This window comes from Stegodyphus dumicola, chromosome 11 (genome assembly GCF_044657685.1).
Source record: "Stegodyphus dumicola isolate Sdum_Otavi_A_Nest chromosome 11, ASM4465768v1".
In the NCBI taxonomy this organism is placed as follows: Eukaryota; Metazoa; Arthropoda; class Arachnida; order Araneae; family Eresidae; genus Stegodyphus; species Stegodyphus dumicola.
In genome coordinates, this window is record NC_140778.1 from 126,542,764 (window position 1) to 126,566,370 (window position 23,607).

Sequence of the window (23,607 nt, forward strand, 5' to 3'; positions counted from 1 at the left end):
TCTTAGCAGGGTTGTCCCTAGGCCATTGGCTGCCGGCGTACTTTCCTAAGATTGTCACTCCCCCCCCAAAAAAAAAATTCAATGATTAACAAAATTTTTATCTCATACTCACTGAGTACTTACTTACATATGAGAAATTGTATAAAAAGTACTTACATACAACAAGTACTAGCAATGAATTAAAAATATTTAGGCGTGGTATTGCGAGAGTCCGGCCGCCCGCGTATATTTATCACACTTAGAATAACTCTTAGAATAATAAGAAAGATGGGAAAATGTAAGCCCGCGAAAAGTAAACGTAACAAAAAAAAAAAAAAAATAATAATTTTCCTAGTAACTCAATCTTCGCCAAACGAAATGTAGTAAAAAAAAAAATTAACGCCAAAAACTTTCTTGTGATTGCGGCAACCCTAGCCAGGGGAGCATTCAACAGTTCGCATCTCACCGCCGCTAGTTACTACGGCCCTTTCCCAGATCGGAATTCTAGGCGGAGCAAGTGAAAGCAAGATGGCGGCGGGCATTCGAATGTCCGCTTTACTCCGGACGGTGTTGTCATTGTTTCTCGTAGCAGTATTTCAGTTTGCGCGGTGCCAAGAACACCAGAAAGAAATCACGCTTTCCGAAATCCATAGTACAGCGGATCAGCAAAATCAATGCTACGACGCGTTTCGTAGACCCTTACGATGCGTACCAGAGTTTGTGAACGCGGCCTTCAATGTGCGGGTGGAAGCGACAAACACGTGCGGAACCAGGGGCCCCACGGAGTACTGCCTGCAGACGGGTCTCACCCAAGCCAAAAAATCGTGCGAAGTTTGCGACGCGACCAATGCTTCAATAGCCCATCCCCCAGAATATCTGACGGATTTTAATAACAACGACAATCCCACATGGTGGCAGAGTGAGACGATGTACGAAGGGATTCAGTACCCAAACCGGGTGAATCTCACACTGCATCTCGGTAAGTGCAATTAAGCATCTTTTTCAGTTACAGGGGGCGATATAAACATTGCCAAATGGTAAATACAGGTCTGAAGTCGCTGATTTGATATAAAAATTGCATTTTTAAGTTATTGTGATTGGACTATTAATAAATTTCCCGATAAGTCTTAAAACAGATCCCAATTTACTAAATAGGACTAAACTTGTTGTCACAAAAAGCCCTGTCCCTCTAGTTTTTTTTTTTTTTTTTTTCCCGATGGGTTAGATGTCAGTGACGTAAATTATATTTCATGTGAAGTATTTCGTGAAATATAAAAATATTTTCCCTAAAATATTCTTTATAATAAACTTTGCTTATAGTGCAAATATTCTCTATAATTCAACTTTAACCCAAAAAGTAACATTTCACTATGTTTTACATTTTATTTTCCTGGTTTCATGGTATGTGATTGTATAAAATATTAACTTAATTAAATTTTAATTAATTTAAATTTTGACTTAATTATTTTTTAATTTTAAACTAGAATATTATTTTAATTTTAAAAATTAAATTTTAATGTAGAATATTTTCTGAATTTCCTTCGGAGAGAAAAAGAGTAAAGAATTCTTATTGATTTAACCACAGCCCTTAATTAAATTATACAAATATGATTAAATTAGTGCGATTTAATTGTTTAGGAATTCTTTCAAGTGTATGGATGAAATGGAAAAATAAAAAATTAACCAGCTTTTCAAAAATAGAAAAAATCATTTTTTATGACTTAGTATTTATATTCTGATCGTCCTAAAAATTAATTTTGGAAGAATTAGGTTTTAACTTGGATCATCGTATAAATTAATTAATATCATGTCATCTTTCCTGTTATGAATCTTAATTTAATAATTTGTTTTATGAAAAATAAAAAAGGTGTTTTTTTTTTCTAATTTTAAAATTGAAATTGAAAAAATTATTTCACACATTTTAAATATTACCAGCGAGCATGCCCGCTAGATGAGCGGCTACAGCCAAAGCAATATTTATACATTCTGTGTACTGAAAATAAAATGAACTATTAATTTAATGTACTGTAACAATGTTGCTAGTTGCCGCCAAAGCAACATATATGAGTTCTTTGTACACCTGAAATGAAAGTGCATAAAAATATTTCAGTATAAATGAATACAGATAGCACGCAAAAAGAATAGTGAAAATGGATATTTCCTTTGAAATCCGATAACCGAAATTTTTCGCGATTACAATACTTTTTGAATCTTTTTGAATTTGAATAACTTTCTCTGGTGCAAATGTATATTCATACCAGATTTCATTAAAATCTGTCAATTACTTGTACAGAAATTCGACATAATGGGCAAATTCTCCTCATTTTACTCACAAATATATTTTTTAGATGGCAGCACTAAAATTGGTGTTTCTTTTAATCCTTTATTTTTTCCTTCCATTTTATCGTCCGTTCGGATTTAAAAATAGAATTTTAATATCACCATTTAAGAAATTAATACGTGACTAAAAGCAGTAGATCGCATGATTACGATTTAAATTTCTGTTGTTTTACAGTTCAGTAATCTTCATAAAATAAGAAACTCAGTAGCTTTCATATTCGAATATACGTTAAAATGGCGGGAAAAAGGAATGGTTAAAAAACAATCAATTTTAATGGCACCATCTGATAAATAAATAAATAACTAAAATCTGTAGATTGCATACTACATCATTACCAAAGTTATGACTTGTATATATGATTCTCGCATTGTGGAAAAACGGAGCACCTAGAGCTACCAGAATTTGAACATACATTTTGAACATAGAACATTTGGCATTTTGCTCTAGAGTGAAGTCTTTGCAGTTCCTTAAGTCTGATACCCGATATTTCCATTATTTCTAAAACGTTTGCCTTCTCTAAATTCTGCAGGCCAGTGTGTACCCTAAATTCTAAAAATTTTGCCATTTTTTTGCTTAATGCTTGTAGTATTTTAGCCGCCTCTAAATTCTGCCGCCGCCGAATTTTGAACTTTGAACTTGTTTTTTTTTATTTATTTCATATTTTGTGCGAATTTAAGTAACTTTAGCGGTATAAAAGCTCTGTGTGTTGCCACTCGGCAAAGCATTCGATATTTATCTTTAAGATTTAATCTGATAACTCAGTGATTTAAAAGAAATGCGTTAACACACGACAAAGCGTAATATATTTACCTTTTCAACTCAACGATTTAAAAGAAATGCGTTGCCATTAGGGGAAGGACTTTCTAAGGTTTGGCTCGAAACCACAAAAATCACCTATGCAGCCAATACTGGATTCCAACCCGATTCGAAAACATCAGTATTTAGCAGTACTAGTATTAGCATCAGTATTTAACCACTGGGCTGGACTCTTACGTACGGGGAAGTTGTTGAGCTGTAGTTTGAATGAGAATTCAGTAAATTTAAAATTAAAGAAAACCTCCATAAAAAAATCTGATGTGTATACCACATGACTTCTCGTATGGAATATTAAGTTATCCCATTTTTTCCTGTATTTCATTCAAGTTATTTCCTCGAATTCCATTAGAGATAGCTTTCTCATTCATTTAATTCAGTTCTCACTTCGTGGCAAGAAAAATACATAAAACCTCAAAATATCTTTATTAAAAATTGAAAAATATAAAACACCAAATACAGTTAAAACAATTAAAAAAACAATTTTTACAGTTAAAATTAATGTTTTTACGCAAAAACAAGCAATATGGCCAGCGTGCAAGAAGGCATATTTTTCGGTGCACAAAACTAAGTTTCCTTTTGGTCCCACTCGGCAAAAAGACACTGAAGGTGCAGAAAGACATAATTCACTATTCTGCTAAGTTTTAAACGTAAACAATTATGGCTGCTATGGTAAGAAAAATTAGGCGTAGCCGTAGCAAAGAACTTTTAAATTGTTGATAATTCTACAACTCTTGCGTAACTAAGGGCATATAAACCTTAACCGGAAGATAAGAACAACATAATTTAGTCATTTTTAAAGCAAAAAATGCGCAATTTACCACCTATATGTATTTATACTCGTTTTTCAGTTATGCCAGATACATATGTACAGACGCCACGAAATAATTTCATTTGAATCCATTTTAAATCAGTTTTATAATTCGTTTGGGGAAAAGAGTCCTTTATTCTGTCCTTATGGTACGTATGTCACGCAAAAACATCATTAAATTGCATTCGATAACGGTCAAAAGGGATATTATCGTTGAAATATGATACCCGGAATTTTTCTTGATTACTATGCTTCCTTTATTTCGTACAAGGAAATAAAAATCACAAAAAATAAAATCTGAAAGCTTTCAGGTTTCATATTACACCCAAAGTGGTGTTTTTTTAACATTTTGTGTGTTACGTTTATATGTTAAATATTCAAAAATTCGTTAAAGTTTTACAAAATATGAAATGGATAATAAAACAAATTAATTCAAAATTCGGGCGTTACTTTATTCAAAATTGGATGGCTCTAGGTACCGTCGTTTTTTCGCAATGCGACAAACATACATACATTCATGTATATTCTTCATGATTTAATTTCTTTAAATATAATACCGGGCGATAATAAATAAGTTTGAGAAATTTTCAAGAGACATTTTAGATATTATTAATAATAACAAAGAAATCATTGGTATTTTAATATGAAGATAAGAATTAATGCAAGAAAGAAGAAAGAATATATAGTGAAGGTGCTACAGAGTTTGTATGTGTATATGTGTGTTTTATGTGATGTGTTATTTCTTTTGAGTTTCTTTAACCAACTTTAAGAATTTTTTTGGTTTTTTTGGTTTGTATGTGTGTTTCTCTGGTTCTCAAAGATTAATAGCTTGCAACCATTGACCAGAAGTTTGTTTAGTTTATTATGTTTTCGTTATACTAACTCTTTTGTTACTCGGTTCTCGGGTTTTGGTTCTCCGGGGCTTTACTTAGATTTGTTAATTTTTTTAAATGTTTAAATTTAATTGAGCTTTATGTGGGATGCGGCTGGATCGTTGGATGTCCTCGTTTGTTGTTGGAATTGCCTTCTACCCCTTTTTTAACCTTAAGGCCGGCTTTGCCGGCTAGGTGGGTTTGGGTTTTTGGTTTTCTTTCACCGGGCGATAATATTTGGTGGCAACAATTTAAGAAGTTATTCGCCGTTTATACTGAAACGCCACAAAGTGACGTTTTCAAACTGTTAGCCCTTCTGAGCTAAAGCGTTGGGCTTAAAAGGCAATAATACAAAATCAGTGTTAAAACAAAACTTCAGTGCTATTTTAAGAAACGAATTTTATAGAGTTAATATTTAGTTGCTCTGTATAATTTACGCAATATTTTGGGTTTTCTCGGGTAATTAAACTGCTAGGATTTCTCTAATTTTATAATTTAAAAAATTTTATTTAAGTAATATTTTTATGTAAAATTAGTAACGTTTTATATTTTTTTTAATAAGTCACTTTTCCAATTTAATTATTATTTTTTATATAACCGTTCCGATTTCAGAATGGTGTTCTGCCACGAAATTAAACTCGAACACTCTTAGCATGCGACGAATTCTGTTTACTTCCGGAAACATTATCAAAGTTATGGTCTATTCCGATGGTCGTTTCCTTTCCGCTGACAGTTTCTTGAAGTACTTCCTTTTGCCATTTAAACAGCTGGGTTACTGCTTATGTGTTCACTCTCTGCTCGCGTATTTGACTTACACTCTGCGTCGTTAGAAAGTTTCTTGATTTTGTATCATATAATTGTTTTTATTTATGGCTGATTCTTTTTAATTGTTTATCCTTTGTCATCTACTGTAGTACGATTTTTTTTTTTTTTTTTTTTTTTTTTTTTTTAGCTTATAGCGGTTTATTCTGTATATTAAAAAAGAAACAGAGATACAGAGATTGTTCGACGCATTTTTGAATTAGAAGGCATGGGTGTAATTTGTCAGTCCCTTCATAGGTGGCAACGGTGGCCATCTATTAGGTGCCTTTCTAATAAGGAGACCACCGCTTCGGACTTTAAGAGCGGCTCTTTGCCTATGTCTGTGTCTATAAACGAATGGAGGCCGCCATTCGCGCGGGAAATTAAGGGAGCTCGTACACCTTAAACCTTTTATGATCTTCGAATTATGTGACTGTTGCAAGAATTGGGATATTTTATTTATTTTAAAAGCATTTACTTCCAGCTTTTTACAGCTGACTGCATAATATAGCTGCTTTGGAAACTAGTAACCAGACAGTTTATGTTGCCACAAATATTTTTGTAACTTAATCCGCTTTGTGACAAAATGTTTCGCCATGTTTCCACGTTCCGCGCATGATATTTTAAAAATGGCTAATGGCACATACTTGAAATTTAATGGAATTTTTTATATGGGCACTACTTTCTAACTGAATCAGAAATCTGATGAATATTTTAATATTAAAAATTTTATGCACGGAAACATATATTTTTAATAAAATACATTTGATAAATTCAACTCCAAATAAAATAAAAATTCAACATGAAATTCTTAGAATTTTTGGTTCACAGTAGTTTCCAAATGTTATAAAAGCTATATATTAAATATGGAATTAAATTATGCAACAGAATGTTTTAAACTGTGCGCGCAAGGTGGAAACACGACGAAACATTTTGTCACAGAGCCGATTAAATTATAAAAATATTTGTGGCAACACAAACCTTCTGATTACTATTTCAGACAGCAGCTATATTATGTAGTCAGCTGTAAAATGTTGGAAGTAATTGTTTTTAAAATAAATAAGTTATCCCAATTCTTGCAACAGTCACATATTCGAAGATCTTATGGGCTTTAAGGTGTATGAGTCCCCTTAATTGAAAATCCATTGGTAACGTGTGAGACAGTTTTTCCTGAAAAGTCCTCCCTTGAAATGATCACGCTTTCCACCCTTCCATAAGCCTGTGAATATTGCCCTGTAGCGGTCGCCGTTCACATTTTCGGACACAAGTTCCTATGTAAATCTTGCTTGTCATGGTATGACAGAGCAGCATATTAAGTGCAACGAACTTTTGAGACACCCTGTTACACCAAACGCGAATTGCCTTCGCCGGGACATGTTTAATGAGTAAGTCCATGGTTGAGAAAAGAATTTCTCGATGTGTGCTAAGATGAGTCTTTCGTATATTCGAGTTACTCCGCTAGCCTATGTCGGTGGGAATGATTGCAGGAATGGCCGCTGTTTCAGTGAAAAGTAACGCCGGGATGGTGAGATAATGCTTGCTGAGAATTTGAAGTGAATAATTTCAATACATGAGGATAAAAGTTCGCAATAATACAATAAAAATAAGTAAAAACAAGAATGTACACAAATACTTAGAATGCATAATAAATACATACATAAGTGAATAATAAAGTGTAAAAATCTAGAGATTAAATAAGAGCAGTAATAGTGAGAACTTAAGAGATAAACTTATTACGTAGGAAAGTTTAAATCCCTGGTTAAGTGAGCTGCGAACGGTCTAATTTAAGGTGATCAGACGGCCCGCTTTTGGTGGGACAGTCCAGATTTTTAATAATTTCTCCCGCGTCCTTCAGCGTTTTAAAAGAGTTCCGATTTTTGGAAAGAATGCACAACAAGCTAGGGAACGGCGGGAGAATACGGTTTTTGGCGGCCATGTGGCTACTTCGCCAAGCTATGATATATATTATTTTTGTTAATTTTATAATATTAAATTTTATTAATAACAAATAATTATTGACAACTGATTATCGAGAACTGCTTATCAAAGTTCGCATTGTTGATCAGTTGTTAGAATTCGACCACCATTATGTGGCCTTTTTTGGCATTTGCAATGACGAAAAACTGTCTCTCAGACGATACACATCGTACTATGTGCTAGTGCTAGTTAAACTATTACCCGTCTCGGTGAGCTCAGTTATATCTTGGTAAATTGTGCATTTTTTGCTTTAAAAAAGATTATGTTCGGTTAAGTATTTTATGCCTTTAGTTAATCTGCATACAATAGTCATAGAAAGTTGCTTCAGTGGTACAGTAAGCCTAACGAAACCGCCATTGGTTTACGTTTGAAACTCTTAATAAAATACAGTGGAACCTCCAGATACGAGCACCTCTATATACGAGAAATTCGAGATACGAGGAAAATATGAGCGGAAAGTTTGTCTTTAAATACGAGCATTGACTCGAGTAACGAGCAATGAGCCAGGCTGTTGATATGCGTGGCGCCATTTCCCGATCCGGCTCGACTCGGGGAATCCCCTCGTCAGACCACTCAGTGTCCTTTAAGCTAAATGTTTGTACGCTTGTGAGTTAATTGTTTGTTACATTTAACGTGAAAATAATTATTTCCGAATGCCTCCCAAAAAGATTGCTGCCTCAGATAGTGCTGCAAAGAAAAAGAAGGAAGCCATGTCCGTTGAAATTAAAGAAATCATAGATAAACATAAAGCGTGGTGTAAGAGTGACGGAATTGGCGAAGATTTACGACCTTTCGACATCGGCAATCTACACTATTCTGAAGAAAAAGGTAGAAATTAAGAAACTTGATGTAGCCAAAGGAGTTACCGCTACTTCCAAGCGCCGTCCAAAACTCCTAGAAGCTGTTGTTGGTGCGGATTAACGAGAAGCAGTTAAAGTCGGTGTCAGAAGCTGTTACTTGTCCGAAACAGTCATAAAGATTAACTACGGTTATATAATTTACCAGTGTTATTTATTAGAAAAATTGATTTGGTACAACTCTGATATACGCCGTAATTTTACCAAATGTGGCGATATGTGTTCTGCGCTGGTTCTTGGCGCGATTGCGTGTTGTATGGCAACCCTGTTGATGTTGAAAAATCTTTCGCTGGAGTTCGTTGGTTCCCGTCATGCTTTGTGTCTAAGAAGCTAGGGGGGAAATATTTAATGCTGAATGTTGTTGAATTGAAGTTCGGCATAAGGAAATATCGTCGTGGCCATCCTGTTGAGGGGCAATGGGTATGTGGAAAGAAGGTATGGGAGATTATTTTTAGTGGCTGTGCGTGATAGAAGTAGGGATTTGTGATTATTTGTTATTTTATTTATTTGTGAACCATAGTATGAATTTTCTGGATAGTGTGTCTGGCTGTCATATAAACACAATAGTGATTACGTGGCGGCATGTTAAAGGCGGTATGAAATTGGTATTTCTGCTGTTCGAAAAAGCATTAATGGTAAGTGCATTTTATTTTATTCTTGTTCTTATTTTGTAGAATGTTATGTTCATTGTTTTTTTAGTATGAATTTCTGTCGTTATTGTTGTTTTTTTTTAATTGTTTAAAATTTATTTTAGTTATTTTGTTGATTAGTGCGTACCGTCTAAATTGTGCAATTCGTAGATGTTTTTTAAAGTTGAAACAGAACGCTGTGTACATGGTATTCTTTGAAATTTATTGTTATGTTAATTTATTAAAGCGAGGTGTGCGTACTTCGTAAATTCGTTCGTTGCCTAGATGGTGCCATTCGTAGATTTTTTTTTAAGTTAAAACATATCGCTGTGTACATGGACTCTTGTCAAATAATTTTGGTTAAAAACTTCACGGTTTTGCTATCTAAATTTTATGTTTTTGTTTCGGATTTTTAGCTTAAATTGTGTGTTCAAAACGTGGTTTTTGCATTCGCGAAAACCGTGTTTTTGGAGACATTTTAGGCTTAAAGTTCGAAATGTAGACAAAAAATTTAGATAGCAATATGGCAGCGTGGAGGCGAAAAATTTGGCGCCTTGAGGGCGCATATCAGAGTAGTTCCATTGATTTTTATGTAGATATTTTTGGGAGTGCGGAATGGATTAACTGGATTTCCAGCATTTTCAATGGAGAAGTTTGTTTCTAATAGATACGAGAAATTCGCTTTACGAGCTCAATCCTGGAACGAATTAAACTCGTATCTCGAGGTTCCATTGTAGTGAATTAACTTAGTTTCTGCACCCTCAGTGTCTTTCTGCCGAGTGGGACCTAAAGTAAACTTTCAATTTTGTGCATCGAAAAATATGTCTTCTAGCCCTCTGGCCGAATTGCTTGCTTTTTCGTAAACTCTAATTTTAATTGTAACTTTTTTAAAAAATTCTTTTAACTGTTTGTGGTCGTTTATGTTTTTCTGTAATTTTACAGTTTTTAATAAAAATGCTTTGAGTTTTTATGCATATTTCTGCTTTGCCGCGAAGTGAGTTTGAATTAATTGAATGAGAAATATATCTCTAATGAAATAATTTTAAATTAAATGCAGCAAAAAATGTGCATAATTTAATAGGTCGTACAAAAAAGCCGTGGTGCGACATCATATTTCTTTAAGCTGTGAGATCGAATTCCAAAACGGAAAGAGGAAATGCTGATAAATAAAAAATGTTTTTTTTTTAGGTTTTTTTTATCGTTAAGTACGTAAAAGAAAATTTGGAATTATTAAAAATTTTTATATTCAATAATAAATACTTTATTATTGTATTAAACTGAAGCCTTTCAAGGCGAAATGTGATGTGGAACCGATGAATGTATACAAATTAGTGTTAAATCTTATTTTATTAAAATTTAGCCATTGAAATTGTTAAGCATTCTTGAAGTACACATATTTTCTCTCAGATATTGGTCAGCCGTATGGTAAGTTTGCTGAACAATGGTAGTTCAAACAGAGTTGAAATTCCGGCGAATGAACTGCTGCATGGGACTTTTCATTTCCCCCCATGTCTAACATGATTATGAGCCAATATACCGTAAAAAGTTCTCCACGGAAGCATCGCTTCTTAGGCCGTTAGCGAACGGTCTGGCTGCTTGGGCGTTTTTGTGGTTTTCTTCATGTGTAACGTGTATACGAGCCAGTTTCCCTTAAAAAGTCCTCCACGAATGCATCCCTTCTCTTAATCAGATCGTCATAATCAAATAAATAAAACCAAACTTAGGCCGTTACTCCTTTTCAAATGACCAGGATTCAAATCCTGGAAAAGAATGGGCTGCATGGGTTTTTTCATGGTTTTCCTTGCGTGTAACGTGTAGATGTGGGTGAGACACAAAAATTCCCCACTGGTTGTACAGGTCTACAGCGGTCTACAGCCCCCACTGGTCTACAGCCCTAACTGTGCATCTCCGCGCCAGTTTTGTTGGAGAGCATCCCGGGAGACGTATCCAAGGGTCTCCCAACACACTTCCTGTACCACCAAGCCACTCGAGAAGACTTTTGGCTCGTCCTTATTTCAAGTGCCCCGATGCTGCACAGATACTATATGCTTGTCAACGTCCTTCAATTCTTCGGGATTTAAACCGGCGACGAACGATGCAGCAGCCCGCATCGCTAACCATTAATACCGAGCGGTCCCGTACGCCCAGCTGTGCTTTGTTACAGTCTAAGTCAGGGGTTCCCAACCCTATTCCCGCTGGCACAATGGCGCCCGCCGATTTTTTAACTTATGCCCGCCGCTGTGCGATCACAGTAAAAATGTTTTAGTTTTCAATAAAATTCTATGTGGAAAGTTTGCTGATTTTTAGTGAAACAGAAATTGCGTCCTACACATATAACAGCACACAGCGAATTGCGAGCGATATCTTTTTTTTTATGTGCATGTATTATTTAGTCTATTTAACTATACATTCACCTTTAAAAAGTGAATGGTGGCTACCGTGCAAAAGATATTCTAAAATGTGCTCTTTACGGACAAAAAGGTTGGGGATCCCTGGTCTGAGTACTTCGATATAATGCAGAGGAAATGTCGTGCCTGTTCAAAGAATTAAATTTGGTATGCTGTAACACTAATGATATTAAATTTAATTATTACTGATAACTGATAATTAATTAAGCCGGATATTTTTTTGGGGGGGAAGAAAGCGTGTTTATTCCGTCCTAAAATCATCGCCAATATTTATGAGATTAAATTTTAGCAAATTTCAAAGCATGCTTTTTCATTTATTTTTCAGTTGTTTTATTGTTAAATAAATCGTCAATGATAAACCATGTAAATCATAGTTTCCGAGAGTGGATGCTATTACTGAGAGTTTAAATGTAGCTCGCTTGCAGTAACTATAAAAAAACTTGGGAACTTTCAATCAACATACAACGTATTATAGATACAACGTATTATATATTATATTGACGTATTATCAATATACAATGTTCCCCACCGTCCCTACAACATATCATTGTAGCGACGGTGGGGAACGGGGGGAGGCTGAAAAAGGACGGATGAAGCTAAAAAAAAGTTGGAAAACTAATGATGTAACTCAGTGGTCTTCAAACATCGTGTCACGGAACTCTTATGTTCCGTGAGTCAAAATAAAAATTCAGGAAGAAAATTATATAGCACTCACAATAGTTCATTAGTGTTTTATTAACTTAAAAAAAAAAAAAAAAAAAAAAAAAAAAAAAAAAAAAACTGAAAGGTTTCAGATTTTAAATTACGTCCAAAGAGGTGTTTTTTTTTACGTTTTGTGTGTTACCTTTATTTATTAAATATCATATTCTCCGCACTTTTATATATACATATATTTTATATATACGCACTTTTACATATATGCGCAGGTTTGGGTGGAGGATTACATTATTCAGTATTTGGTAGCTCTAAGTACCGTTTTTTTTTTCACAGTGCAGGAAACATACACTCATTTATGCAGATTCTTCATTATTTAATTTCTTCAAATATAATACAGGGCGATAGTATTTGTTGGCTACGATTTGGAAAGTGATACGCCGTTTATATGGTTCCGAAGCAAAATCGCAAAACGAAAGCAATAGTCCTTCAGGGACAAAGTCCTCATGGACTAAAAATCTGAAAGCCTTCAGATTTTACATTACGCCCGAAGGAAATTTTCTTGAACGCTTTGTGTATTAAATATCACGTTCTTCGCACTTAAACCATATAAAATTCAATTCGACAGCAATATCAGAAAATATTTAAAAACTGCATATCTGTAGAATTTGCAACAGACAGTCTCGAGCCCTGGAGATTAAAATGTATTGTTTTTTTAACCGTACAGTGTTGCCATTGCTCGCTTTGAAATCGTTGAGTTTGTTAATCGAAAATTCGTTGAAATTTTACAAAATATGAAACAGACGATAAAACAAGTTCCAAATTCGGGCTTCCAGATGCGCATGTTCAGTTGGAGGATTATGTTGTTCAATATTCGATGGCTCTAGGTACCGTTGTTTTTTTCACAGTGCTAGAAATATACATACATTCATGCAGATTGTTCAATGTTTAATTTCCTTAAAATATAATGCAGGGCTCTAATATGTGGTGGCACCTATTCGAAAAGTGAAACGCCCTTTATAGTGAGCCAACGCAAAATGCCAAAACGAAATTAATAGCCTTTTGGGCTAATAAGACATATTTTTCGAAAGGTGGTATGGGGGTTCCCCGAAAAAACCTGCGTGAGGGGACAAAGTTTGAAGACCGCTGATGTAACTTAATGCATGACTTACACCAGATTGCTCCCCATCTTTACATATATTTAATTTGTACACAACCCACAAGGGAATCGGGAAGAGCCGCGCCGACAAGGTTGCTACTTTTTGATTACCGTGCGTTTCTTTTATTTTTTTTTCCTCCTCTTTAGATAGTGGTGTTGAAGCAAAAATGACAGACTTGGCGATAAATGGTTGAAGAGATAAAACGTGAGAATAAGATCATGGTCATTCTGGGACAGATTTTTTTTAAATATCTTTTTTGGTTGTTATCAGATCTAATTGAAAAGGATTTTAAGATTGATACTATCTATGCAGGAGATTTTGACTATTGCTATTTCTTATTAGAAATTTATTAAAGCGAATTTCGAAATTAAAGCAGTAATTATGTTGTTATTTTTGTGACTAATCTCGCTGCTCTGAAGCCCAGGAAATTCATGGTGGCGAGATTCCAGGGGGGACGGATTCGAGGGTCTCAACCCCACTTCGCCTATCACCGACTGGAAGACTTTCGTTTCCCCACACATTTAGAGTGCCCCTATGCTGCACAGACACTATACATTTACAAGCATTCATGCTTTCTCCGGGATTCGAACCCCGGCCTTTCGGTACGTCAGTCAGCGTCACTAACCACTCTACTTGGGCGGCACAAAAATGCCTGTAATTATTATGTATTTAATAAATAACTATCAATTTGATATAATAAATATTGAGTACTTTAATGTAATCAATTTATCAGCCTTATGTGTTGCTTTTTATTTCGTTGTGCAGAGTAAAGGAAGTCTTGCAATCCCGAAAAATTCCGGGTACCATATTTTAACCGCTATTGAATGCAATTTAACGATGTTTTTGCGTGACATCTGTACGTAGGGACAGAATAAAGGACTCTGTTTCTCCAAACGATTTAACAAAATGATTTAAAATGGATTCAAAAGAGATTTTTTTTGTGTCGTCCATACGTACCTATGTATGTATCTCGCATAACTCAAAAACGGGTAGACTCAGAACGTTGAAATTTTGTATATAGGATTGCTATAACATGTAGATGTGCACCTCCCTTTTTGGTTGCAATCAGCCGCACCAAAAGTATATATATGGTTTTTATGCCTTTAGTTAATTTGCATGCAATATTTGTAGAATTATAAGACAATAAAGAGAAAGGTTGGTAAATGAATGCATTTCCCGTAAACAACCGACCTGTGAATACCTATGTGACGGTATGGATTTGCTCTACTGTAAAGCGACAGCCGCCCAGACGGTATGCAGGATTTGAATGCAGGATTTCATACCTTTAACATATCCATTAGAACGGCAAGATTCGTCAATAATAGTACCGGGTTTAGAATATTCTCAGTCGATACGCTATAAATTATCCATAACTATTAAAAAATCAGTGTCATTAGCTTTTAGAAGCATTGCATATACTGTATAATTAATGTCTATTCAACTGGTGAAGGGCTAGAGCATTGCCAGAAATTGTCAAGGAATAGATCTAGCTTGTAAACACAAGCTTTTGCTGTTTTGCCGATAGTTTTTCGCCACCAGTTCACGAGAAAAACGTAGTTTTCATTTGGAGGGGGAGAGTTTCTGATTTTAAATTACGTTCAAAGGGACTTTTTTTTAATATTTTGTGTGTTACCTTTATTTATTAAATATCATGTTCTTCGGACTCAAACCATAAAATTTATTTCAAGACCAAAGTCGCAAAATAGTTTTAAAATGAGCATATCTTTAGAATTTCCGATACACAGTTCGACGTGCTGGAGATGAAAAGTTTTTTTTCTCCCCGGTTAGAGTGTTGCCATTGCTTGCTTTTAAATCGTTGAGTTTGTTACTCAAAAATTCGTTAAAGTTTTATAAAATATGAAATCGATAATAGAACAAATTTCAAATTTGGGATTTCAGATGCCCATATTCGCAGTCGGATTACGTCATTCAAAATTCGGTGGCTCTAGATACCGTTGTTTTATCACAATGCGAGAGATATACATACATTTATGCAGATTTTTCATTATTTAATTTCTTCAAATATAATGCAGGACTCTAACATTTTGTGGCAACAGTTCGAAAATTGAACCGAATTTATTAAATATCATATTCTTCGCACTTAAATCATAAAATTCAGTCGAACAGCAATGTCGCAAACTAATTTTAAAATGAACATATCTTTAGAATTTCCGATACACAGTTCCGTGCGCTGAAGATAAAAAGGTTCCCACTGCCGTAGGGAAACGTAGTTTTCATTTGGAGGGGGTGGGGAATGTTTCTGATTTTAAATTACGTCCAAAGGGGCGTTTTTTTTTAACATTTTGTGTGTTACCTTTTTTTTTTTATTAAATATCATGTTCTTCGCACTTAAACCATGAAATTCAGTTCAAGAGCAGTATGGAAAATAATTTTAAAATGAGCATGTCTTTAGAATTTCCAGGACACAGTCTCGCGCGCTGGAGATAAAAATGTTTTTTCTGTACAACGTTGCGATTAATCGCTTTCAAATCCTTGAGTCTGTTAATCAGAAATTCGTAAAAGTTTTACAAAATATGAAATCGATAATAAAACAAATTCCAAATTTCAAATTTGGGCTTCCAGATGCCCATATTCACAGTAAGATTACACCATTCAAAATTGAATGGCTTTAGGTACCGTTGTTTTATTCACACTATGAGAAACATAGATACATTCTTGCAGATTCTTCATTGTTTAATTTCTTCAAATATAATACAGGGCAATAATATTTGGTGGCAATAGTTTGAAAAGTGATACAGCCATTTATAGTGTTTCGACGCAAAATCGCAAAACGAAAACAATAGTCCTTCAGGGACAAAGCCCCTTTGGATTAAAAAAATAATAATAATAATAATATATATATATATTTATTTGTACAAAAGGGGAATAAAATGTAACGTAGCTTTCTTTTAAATTTACAAACATGAAATAATCAGCTGAAAGTGTATCAGAGCTTTGAATGTATAGGTTTTGACTGCGAATGAGAAAAGTCAAAAAAGGGTCATGTTATAATGAAAAGACACCGTACCGGCTTTCTCCTGCACGTGTATTTTCGTATTTTAGACCCACATGGTCAGTATGATTACATCTATGACAATCAACGCTATGCTGACCGAGTCAGAACTTTGTTCTTTTTTAAACGAACTTTTGTCCTCATTAACTGCTCAAACATAAATCGTTAAAACAAGAGTCTCTTGTGTCAGCGGGCAATTTATAATAAATTCTGCCGTATCTGATTATTATCGGATCTTTGGTTCCGTTTGAGTACATTTGATAAGGAGAACCCACTCTAGTTGATTCCTCCGCTCTTACTTATCTGATAAACGGCGAAGGTTTTGATTTCGGAGAAGCATCTAAGTGGCGTTTTTAAGTAAGATATAGAAAATGAGCTGAGTTTAGTGTCTGTGAAGCTTTAGGTTTACTGTGGTAATTTAAATACGAATGTAAAATGTTTATCCTTAAATAGGCTTCAGAGTATGTAATAATTGTTATTATTAATCCAAAGGGGCAATTTGCACAGAAGGAGTATTAATTTCGTTTTGGCATTTTTTGTCGATTGACGATAAGCGTTGTTTCACTTTTCAAATTGTTGCCACTAAATATTATCGCCCTGTATTATATTTAAAGAAATAAAATAATGAAGAACCTGCATGAATGCGTGTATATTTCTCGCATTGAGATAAAACAACGGTACCCAGAGCCATCACAATTTGAATAACGTAATCTTCCATAGAATATGGGCATGTGGAGACCCTAATTTGAATTTAAAATTTATTTCATTATCGATTTCATATTTTGTAACACTTAAGCGAATTTTTGATTAACAAACTAAACGATTTCAAAGCGAGCAATGGTAACACTGTACGGGGGAAAAAAATTATCTCCAGCGCGCGAGGCTCTGTATCGGAAATTCTAAAGATATGCTCATTTTAAAATTATTTTGCGATATTACTGTTGAACTGAATTTTATGTTTTCAGTGTGAAGAACATGATATTTAATAAATAAAGGTAACACACAAAATGTTAAAACAACGCCGCTTTAGACGGAATTTAAAATCTGAAACCTTCCAGATTTTATATTTAATTTTAATTTTTATTCTTTTTATTACACTTTAATTACGTATAAATTTGTAATTTATTTTAAAGTAAAAATAGTTACTTATTGCATAAATTATTGATGGTGCTTTCTGATATAATAATTGTGGCATTGTCTTTGATATGTCCCAATAAATTCTAATTACGTAGGATGTAAACTGACCGCATTCAGTCCTATATTGCTGCCGTGTGCAACTTTATATGCAAGTTTTTTGTTAAAGCGATGTGATCTAATTAATTAACTAATCATAACTAACTAATCAAATATAAGAAATACACGCCAAATAATAACTAATCAAATATAAGAAATACACGCCAAATAATAACTAATCAAATATAAGAAATACACGCCAAATAATAACTAATCAAATATAAGAAATACACGCCAAATAATAACTAATCAAATATAAGAAATACACGCCAAATAATAACTAATCAAATATAAGAAATACACGCCAATGTAACATTTAAAATTAGGCGTAAAAGCAACCTAGTTTGATAACAAATATGCCAAGCGGGCGTACTTGTGTATATCCATGCATATTTTCATGCTAAGCTACACAAATGTATGTTTTAAAATAATCACAGTAATTAAAAATTTCGAAACCAATTGTTAAGTTACCTCACTAATGGTTAAATTCCTTTGTCCCGCCCACTTGTACCTTTACTAGTAGTTTATTTCTGTCAATTTTTACTTCGTTACAGGAAGTAAGGGAAGTATTATAATCCCGAAAAAGTTCGGGTATCATATTTCAAAGAAATGACCATTTTTACTACTTTCTATTTATTCCATTTTGAACGATGATTTTATGTGAAGTCTATATATGTAGAGGCAGAATAAATGACTCTTTTTTCCAAAACGTATTGTAAAATGGATTTAAAATTGATTCAGAACAGATTTTTTTTTCGCGGCATTGTACGTAGGTACAAGATGAATGCAAGATACATATGTACCTACGTAGATGAATGCAAGATACATATATATACGTAGGTATGTATCTTGCATAACTAAAAAACGAGCAGCCTTAGAATGTTGAAATTTTGCAGCATACGGGCTGCTATAACATGTAGTTGTGCACCTCCCTTTGTGGTTGCAATCGGCTGCAGCAAACATACTCGGCTGGGTGAGCTCGGGTTTTTATTCTTATATGTTGGTAAATTGTGTATTTTTTGCTTTAAAAGTGGTTGAATTATGTTGTCATGTTACGGTTAAGGTTTTTTTTATGCGTTTATTTAATCTGCATGCAATAGTTGTAGAATTATCAACAATTTAAAAATTTAAATTAAGCCTAACGAAGCCGTTATTTGTTTACGTTTAAAGCTCATAGTAGAACCGTGAATTAAGTCAGTTACTGCATTAACTAAATTGTGTCTGTATTAGATATATTTTTCCTATTAAAAAACCCTTTTTCTCCTTCAAAAAACGTATAAGTATCTAATTATGTTTCTTGAAAAATAGTTACTACTATTGAATATTCCTGATTTCAGCACGCAGCTTCTTGGTATAAAGTTTGGTCACGTGTGGCATAGATTATCAATCCTCGCAGTATTTTAAACCTTTTTTTTTTCATTAATATTTTATATGAGGAATCAGTAATTTTATAATTGCTTTAAGTTAATGGAAAAATCGCATGTCTCTTGTCAAAAGCTATAAAATGATTTGATCTTAGAGTGAAAATTATTAGAGAGATTGACCGAAAACTACGCCTCTTAGTTGCGTCAAACAATTAGTCGAGTTTGGAACGGAAGTTTGTCAGACACTCAGATAGTAAAAAAAAAAGGGGGCGGATTATTCTTCAAAATTGTTGTACTGTTAATTCGTCCAAATGACGTTTCGTTCTAAAATCCTCTCCCCCCCCCCAAATGAGAAATCATCCGTGTGATCACATATGCTAACATCATGTTCTTCAGATTAGTCCGCGTTTTTCTGCAGCATGTTAGAATATAACGGAGTCCGAAAGCATCTCTTTCACTCTTACAGGTAAATACGAACCAGTTTTCCTCAGAATATCTTCCACGAAATCATCCTTTCGTTTAAGCAATCCTTTCTGAGTTTTGCCATATCCAAATAACCTCTACTCTGCAGCTCTCCTAGGGACTTCCATTTTCTTTCTTTCTTTCTTCTTTTTTTTTTTTTTAAAGTCCAAAACGGCAATTTGCCCAGAAGGACTATTAATTTCGTTTTGGCATTTTGCGTCGATTTACTACAAGCGTTGTTTCACTTTTCAAATTGTTGCCACCAAATATTATCGACCTGTGTTAATATTTAAAGAAATTAAATAATGAAGAATCTGCACAAATGTATGTATTTTTTCCCCATAGTGATAAAACAACGGTACCTAGAGCCATCAAATGTTGAATAACGTAATCCTTCTGTGAATATGGGAACTGGAAGCCAACAATTTGGAATTTGGAAGTTGTTTTATTATCGATTTCATATTTTGTGAAACTTTAAAGAATTTTTGATTAACAAACTAAGGATTTCAAATCGAGCAGTGGTTACACTCTACGGGAGAAAAAAAAAAAAAAAAAAAAAAAAAAAAAAAAAAAAAAGATATTCATCTCCAGCGCGCGGAACTGTGTATCGGAAATTCTAAAGATAGGCTCATTTTAAAATTATTTTGCGACATTGCTACTGAACTGAATTTTATGGTTTAAGTGCAAAGAACATGATATTTAATAAATAAAGGTAACACACAAAGCGTTAAAAAAAAACGCCCCTTTGGACGTAATTAAAAATCTGAAACCTTTAAAATTTTTTTTAAATTCTTATTTTTCACTAATTTTATAAATATCGAAAACATTGTTGAATTATCACCTATAATATTTTTACCATAACTTTAATGTCGATGTATTTCTAAGCAACCTAAAAAAACTTAGATTTTTTATTCAAAATTTCCAAAGATATACGTGAAATTATGTATGGGCGCGTAATTTGGCATATTTTTTTATAAGTGATAATAAGTCATATGGGCATTAGACACCTTCTTAAAAGCATTTGAAAGAAGGAAAGATGCAGCTTTTTTCCCGCTGTGCACAATGAAAAAGTGGAAAAGGAAAATAGGTTGCCATAAATTAAAAATTTCCCTAAGTGAATTATTCTTGGCGCAAATTGAAAGAAGTGTGCGAAAATAAATTTTTAAATTTCTCTGTACTTTTCTCACTAAATTCTACAGATTTAGGCATAATTCGAGTCGCAGAATCGAAATATGGAAAAAATTCTATGTTTCTCGCATTGTAAAAACACAACGGTACCTACAGAAAGCTATATAGTCCTCCATCCGAGTATGGGCATCTAGAAGCCCAAACTTTTACTATCTATTTTACATGTTGTAGAACTTTAACAAATTTTTGATTAACAAACTCAACAACTTCAAAGCGAGCAATAGCAACGTTGTACAGAAAAAACAATTTTATCTCCAGCGCGCAAGACTTTTAGTTGGAAATTCTAAAAATATGCTCATTTTAAAATTTTTTTGCGATATTGCTGTTGAACTGAATGTTATGGTTTAAGTACGAAGGACATGATATTTAACAAATAAAGGTAACACATAAAACTTGGGGGGGGGGTAAGAAAAAAAAAAAAAAACCTTTTGGATGTAATCTCAATTATTTTTTTTTAGCCCCAAGGGGCATTTTGCACAGAAGGGCTATTAATTTCGTTTTGGCATTTTGCGTTGGTTCAGTATAAGCGGCGTTTTATTTTGCAAATAGTTGCCACCAAATATTAAAGCCCTGCATTATATTTAAAGAAATTAATTAATGAAAAATCTGCATGACTATGTATGTTTCTGGCACTCTGAAAAAACAACAGTAGACATCAAATTTTGAATGCACGATATACTATAATAGCTCGGAAATATGTTAATAGTTAGTTATTTCCGCTTTTTTAGACATATTTATGATATTTCGAATCCGAAAGTTTTATTTGCCTTGCTAACCTATATTGTTACATTTTGAGTAAATTCATATTATTTTAATATGCGACTATTTCATTTATTTAAAAGAAAATAGAGAAAGAACATGGAATGAATTGGAAACGAAATCTCAAATTACGATAATTATCTGAATATTTTTCATGCGATGAGTTTTGATAGATTCATGAAGCGAAGTGGCATGTAATATAGTTCCTAGTTGCTTGAATAAAGTAGGAAAGCGTGGTTTATTTGGTTAGAGCAGAGCACTGGAGGGCTATCTGCCTAAGAGAAGAGATGCTTTCGTGGAGGACTTTCTGGCTCCTATACACATTACACATGGGGAAAATCACGAAAACGCTCACGGGATTCGAACCTCGGACCGAACTACCAGTGTTTAGCGATTTTACCGCTCGGCCGCTGGTGGGCAATAAAGTAGAAATATTACAAAGTGAAGATGAATATGCTTTTATATATTCAATTATAAATAAAAAAAATAAAGGACTTTAAATAATTTTTTTAAATGTTAATACATATTGAAAGCTTAATTAAGCTGAAATATTATATTTCATTTGTATGCTTATATAATGCTAATTTTCTCAGTTGTTTATTTCTTATTTAAAAATTGTTATTATTTGAAGTTTTGTTTGCTTAAAATAGGTTTAGGCCTATTATATTAAGAATCACATCACTGGGTCGTAGCACTAAATACTTTAATCTCACTGCGGCCGTAAAAATAGGCAATTTGATCACAGTCGATAACTCGATTTGAAATATATATATATGTGCAATGAACATCTATGTATCAAGTTTAACGTATTTCTAATCATTCTTTTCTGGTATGACATTTTCGCTTTCATACAGTGTATGAACTTCAACAATTATTTTTTATTAACAATGGCCATTTTTATTTTCACTTTCTTTCGAAGCTATGGAACTGTTGTTCCAGTGCCCTAAAAAACAACAAATGTAGAGTTAAGATTAAAATACTTGGTTTAATTAAAGTGCCGTGAACCCTGTTTGAGACAGATATCCATTATACTAAATGATATGGTGAGGTGGTCGTCTTAGGGAAGTGACTGCTTATAGAAGGTTAATTGCATTTATAAATGTACAGAAACTGTTTAGTAAAAACCATTTTTCTAATATAATCATCTCTGAAAGTAACCAGTATTTCTGAAAAAATAAATAAATGAACGAATTAAACATCTTCACAAGTCGTCGTATTTAAGGCGACCACATACACAGGAGACCAAAATAGCCTTGTATCGTGACGATTCCTCAGTTGCTGAAACTAGAAGAAGCCAGCATTTCTATTACAACGCTTGATTAATTAAAGACTGCTATTAATTTTAATTTTTCAGTTATAACTGAAGAATTAGTGGCAAAATCTTTAGCTTAAAATCAAGCACTTTTTTTTTTTAAATTAATGACTTTTCGATTAAATTTTATTTTCCCCCCTTCTAAGTAACGAAAGAAAATTATCATCATAATTGGCCCACTGAAGCTTCACGTATATAGTCACTAGAGTTCAGGAGGGAAGATATATCAAATGAAAACGGGGACAAAGAAATTAATTAAAAAAATATATAAAAATCCGAAATCTTTCGGATTTTATATAGCGCCCAAAGGACCTTTTTTGTGTTTTTTTTTAATTCTTCGCTGTTAACCCATAAAATTCAATTAAACAGCAATATCCCAAAATAATTTTAAAAGAACATATCTTTGGAATTTCCGATACACAGTCTCGCGCGGCTGGAGATAATCCCCCCCCGGTACACTGTTGCCATTGCTGGCTTTGAAATCCTAGAGTTTGTTAATGAACATATTCGGGTTAAGATTACGTTATTAAAGATTTAATGGCTCTTAAGTACCGTTGTTTTATCAGAATGCGAGAAACATACTTACACTTATGCAGATTTTTGATTATTTAATTTCTTTATAATACAGAGCGATAATATTTGGTGGCAACGATTTGAAAAGGTATTCAACACATTTAAGGTTTCAACTCAAAATGCCAAAGCGAAATTAATTAGATTTTGTGAGCAAAATTTTCCTTTGGTCTAATAACGTCTGGGTTGTCTAAAAGTGAATTTTAAGTAAGGGCGATTTTCACTGTAATTTCTGTAATGTGAATGCGAGCCAGTTTCTCTTATAAAGCCCAAGAAAGTATAAGGCAATTTCTCCCTCCTTTCTGGATGCCTTCGTGGTGTTAACAGTAGCACACTCGGCGCGTATTCTAGAGGCTCAGGTTCGAGACCCGGTGAGGGAATTGCTCATCTTCAAAATATCATGA

At 33.7% G+C, this 23,607-nt stretch overlaps 1 protein-coding gene across 1 annotated transcript in view; it reads left to right on the top strand.

Moving 5' to 3' along the window:
- The first annotated feature begins 412 nt into the window (after positions 1–412).
- LanB2 (laminin subunit gamma-1) overlaps positions 413–23,607 on the top strand; it is a 177,533-nt gene continuing 154,338 nt past the window's right edge. Inside the window, exon 1 of the mRNA XM_085827199.1 lies at positions 413–958. Coding sequence (XP_085683325.1) covers positions 508–958 — 451 coding nt within the window. The 5' untranslated portion in view covers positions 413–507. The remainder of the gene's footprint in view (positions 959–23,607) is intronic.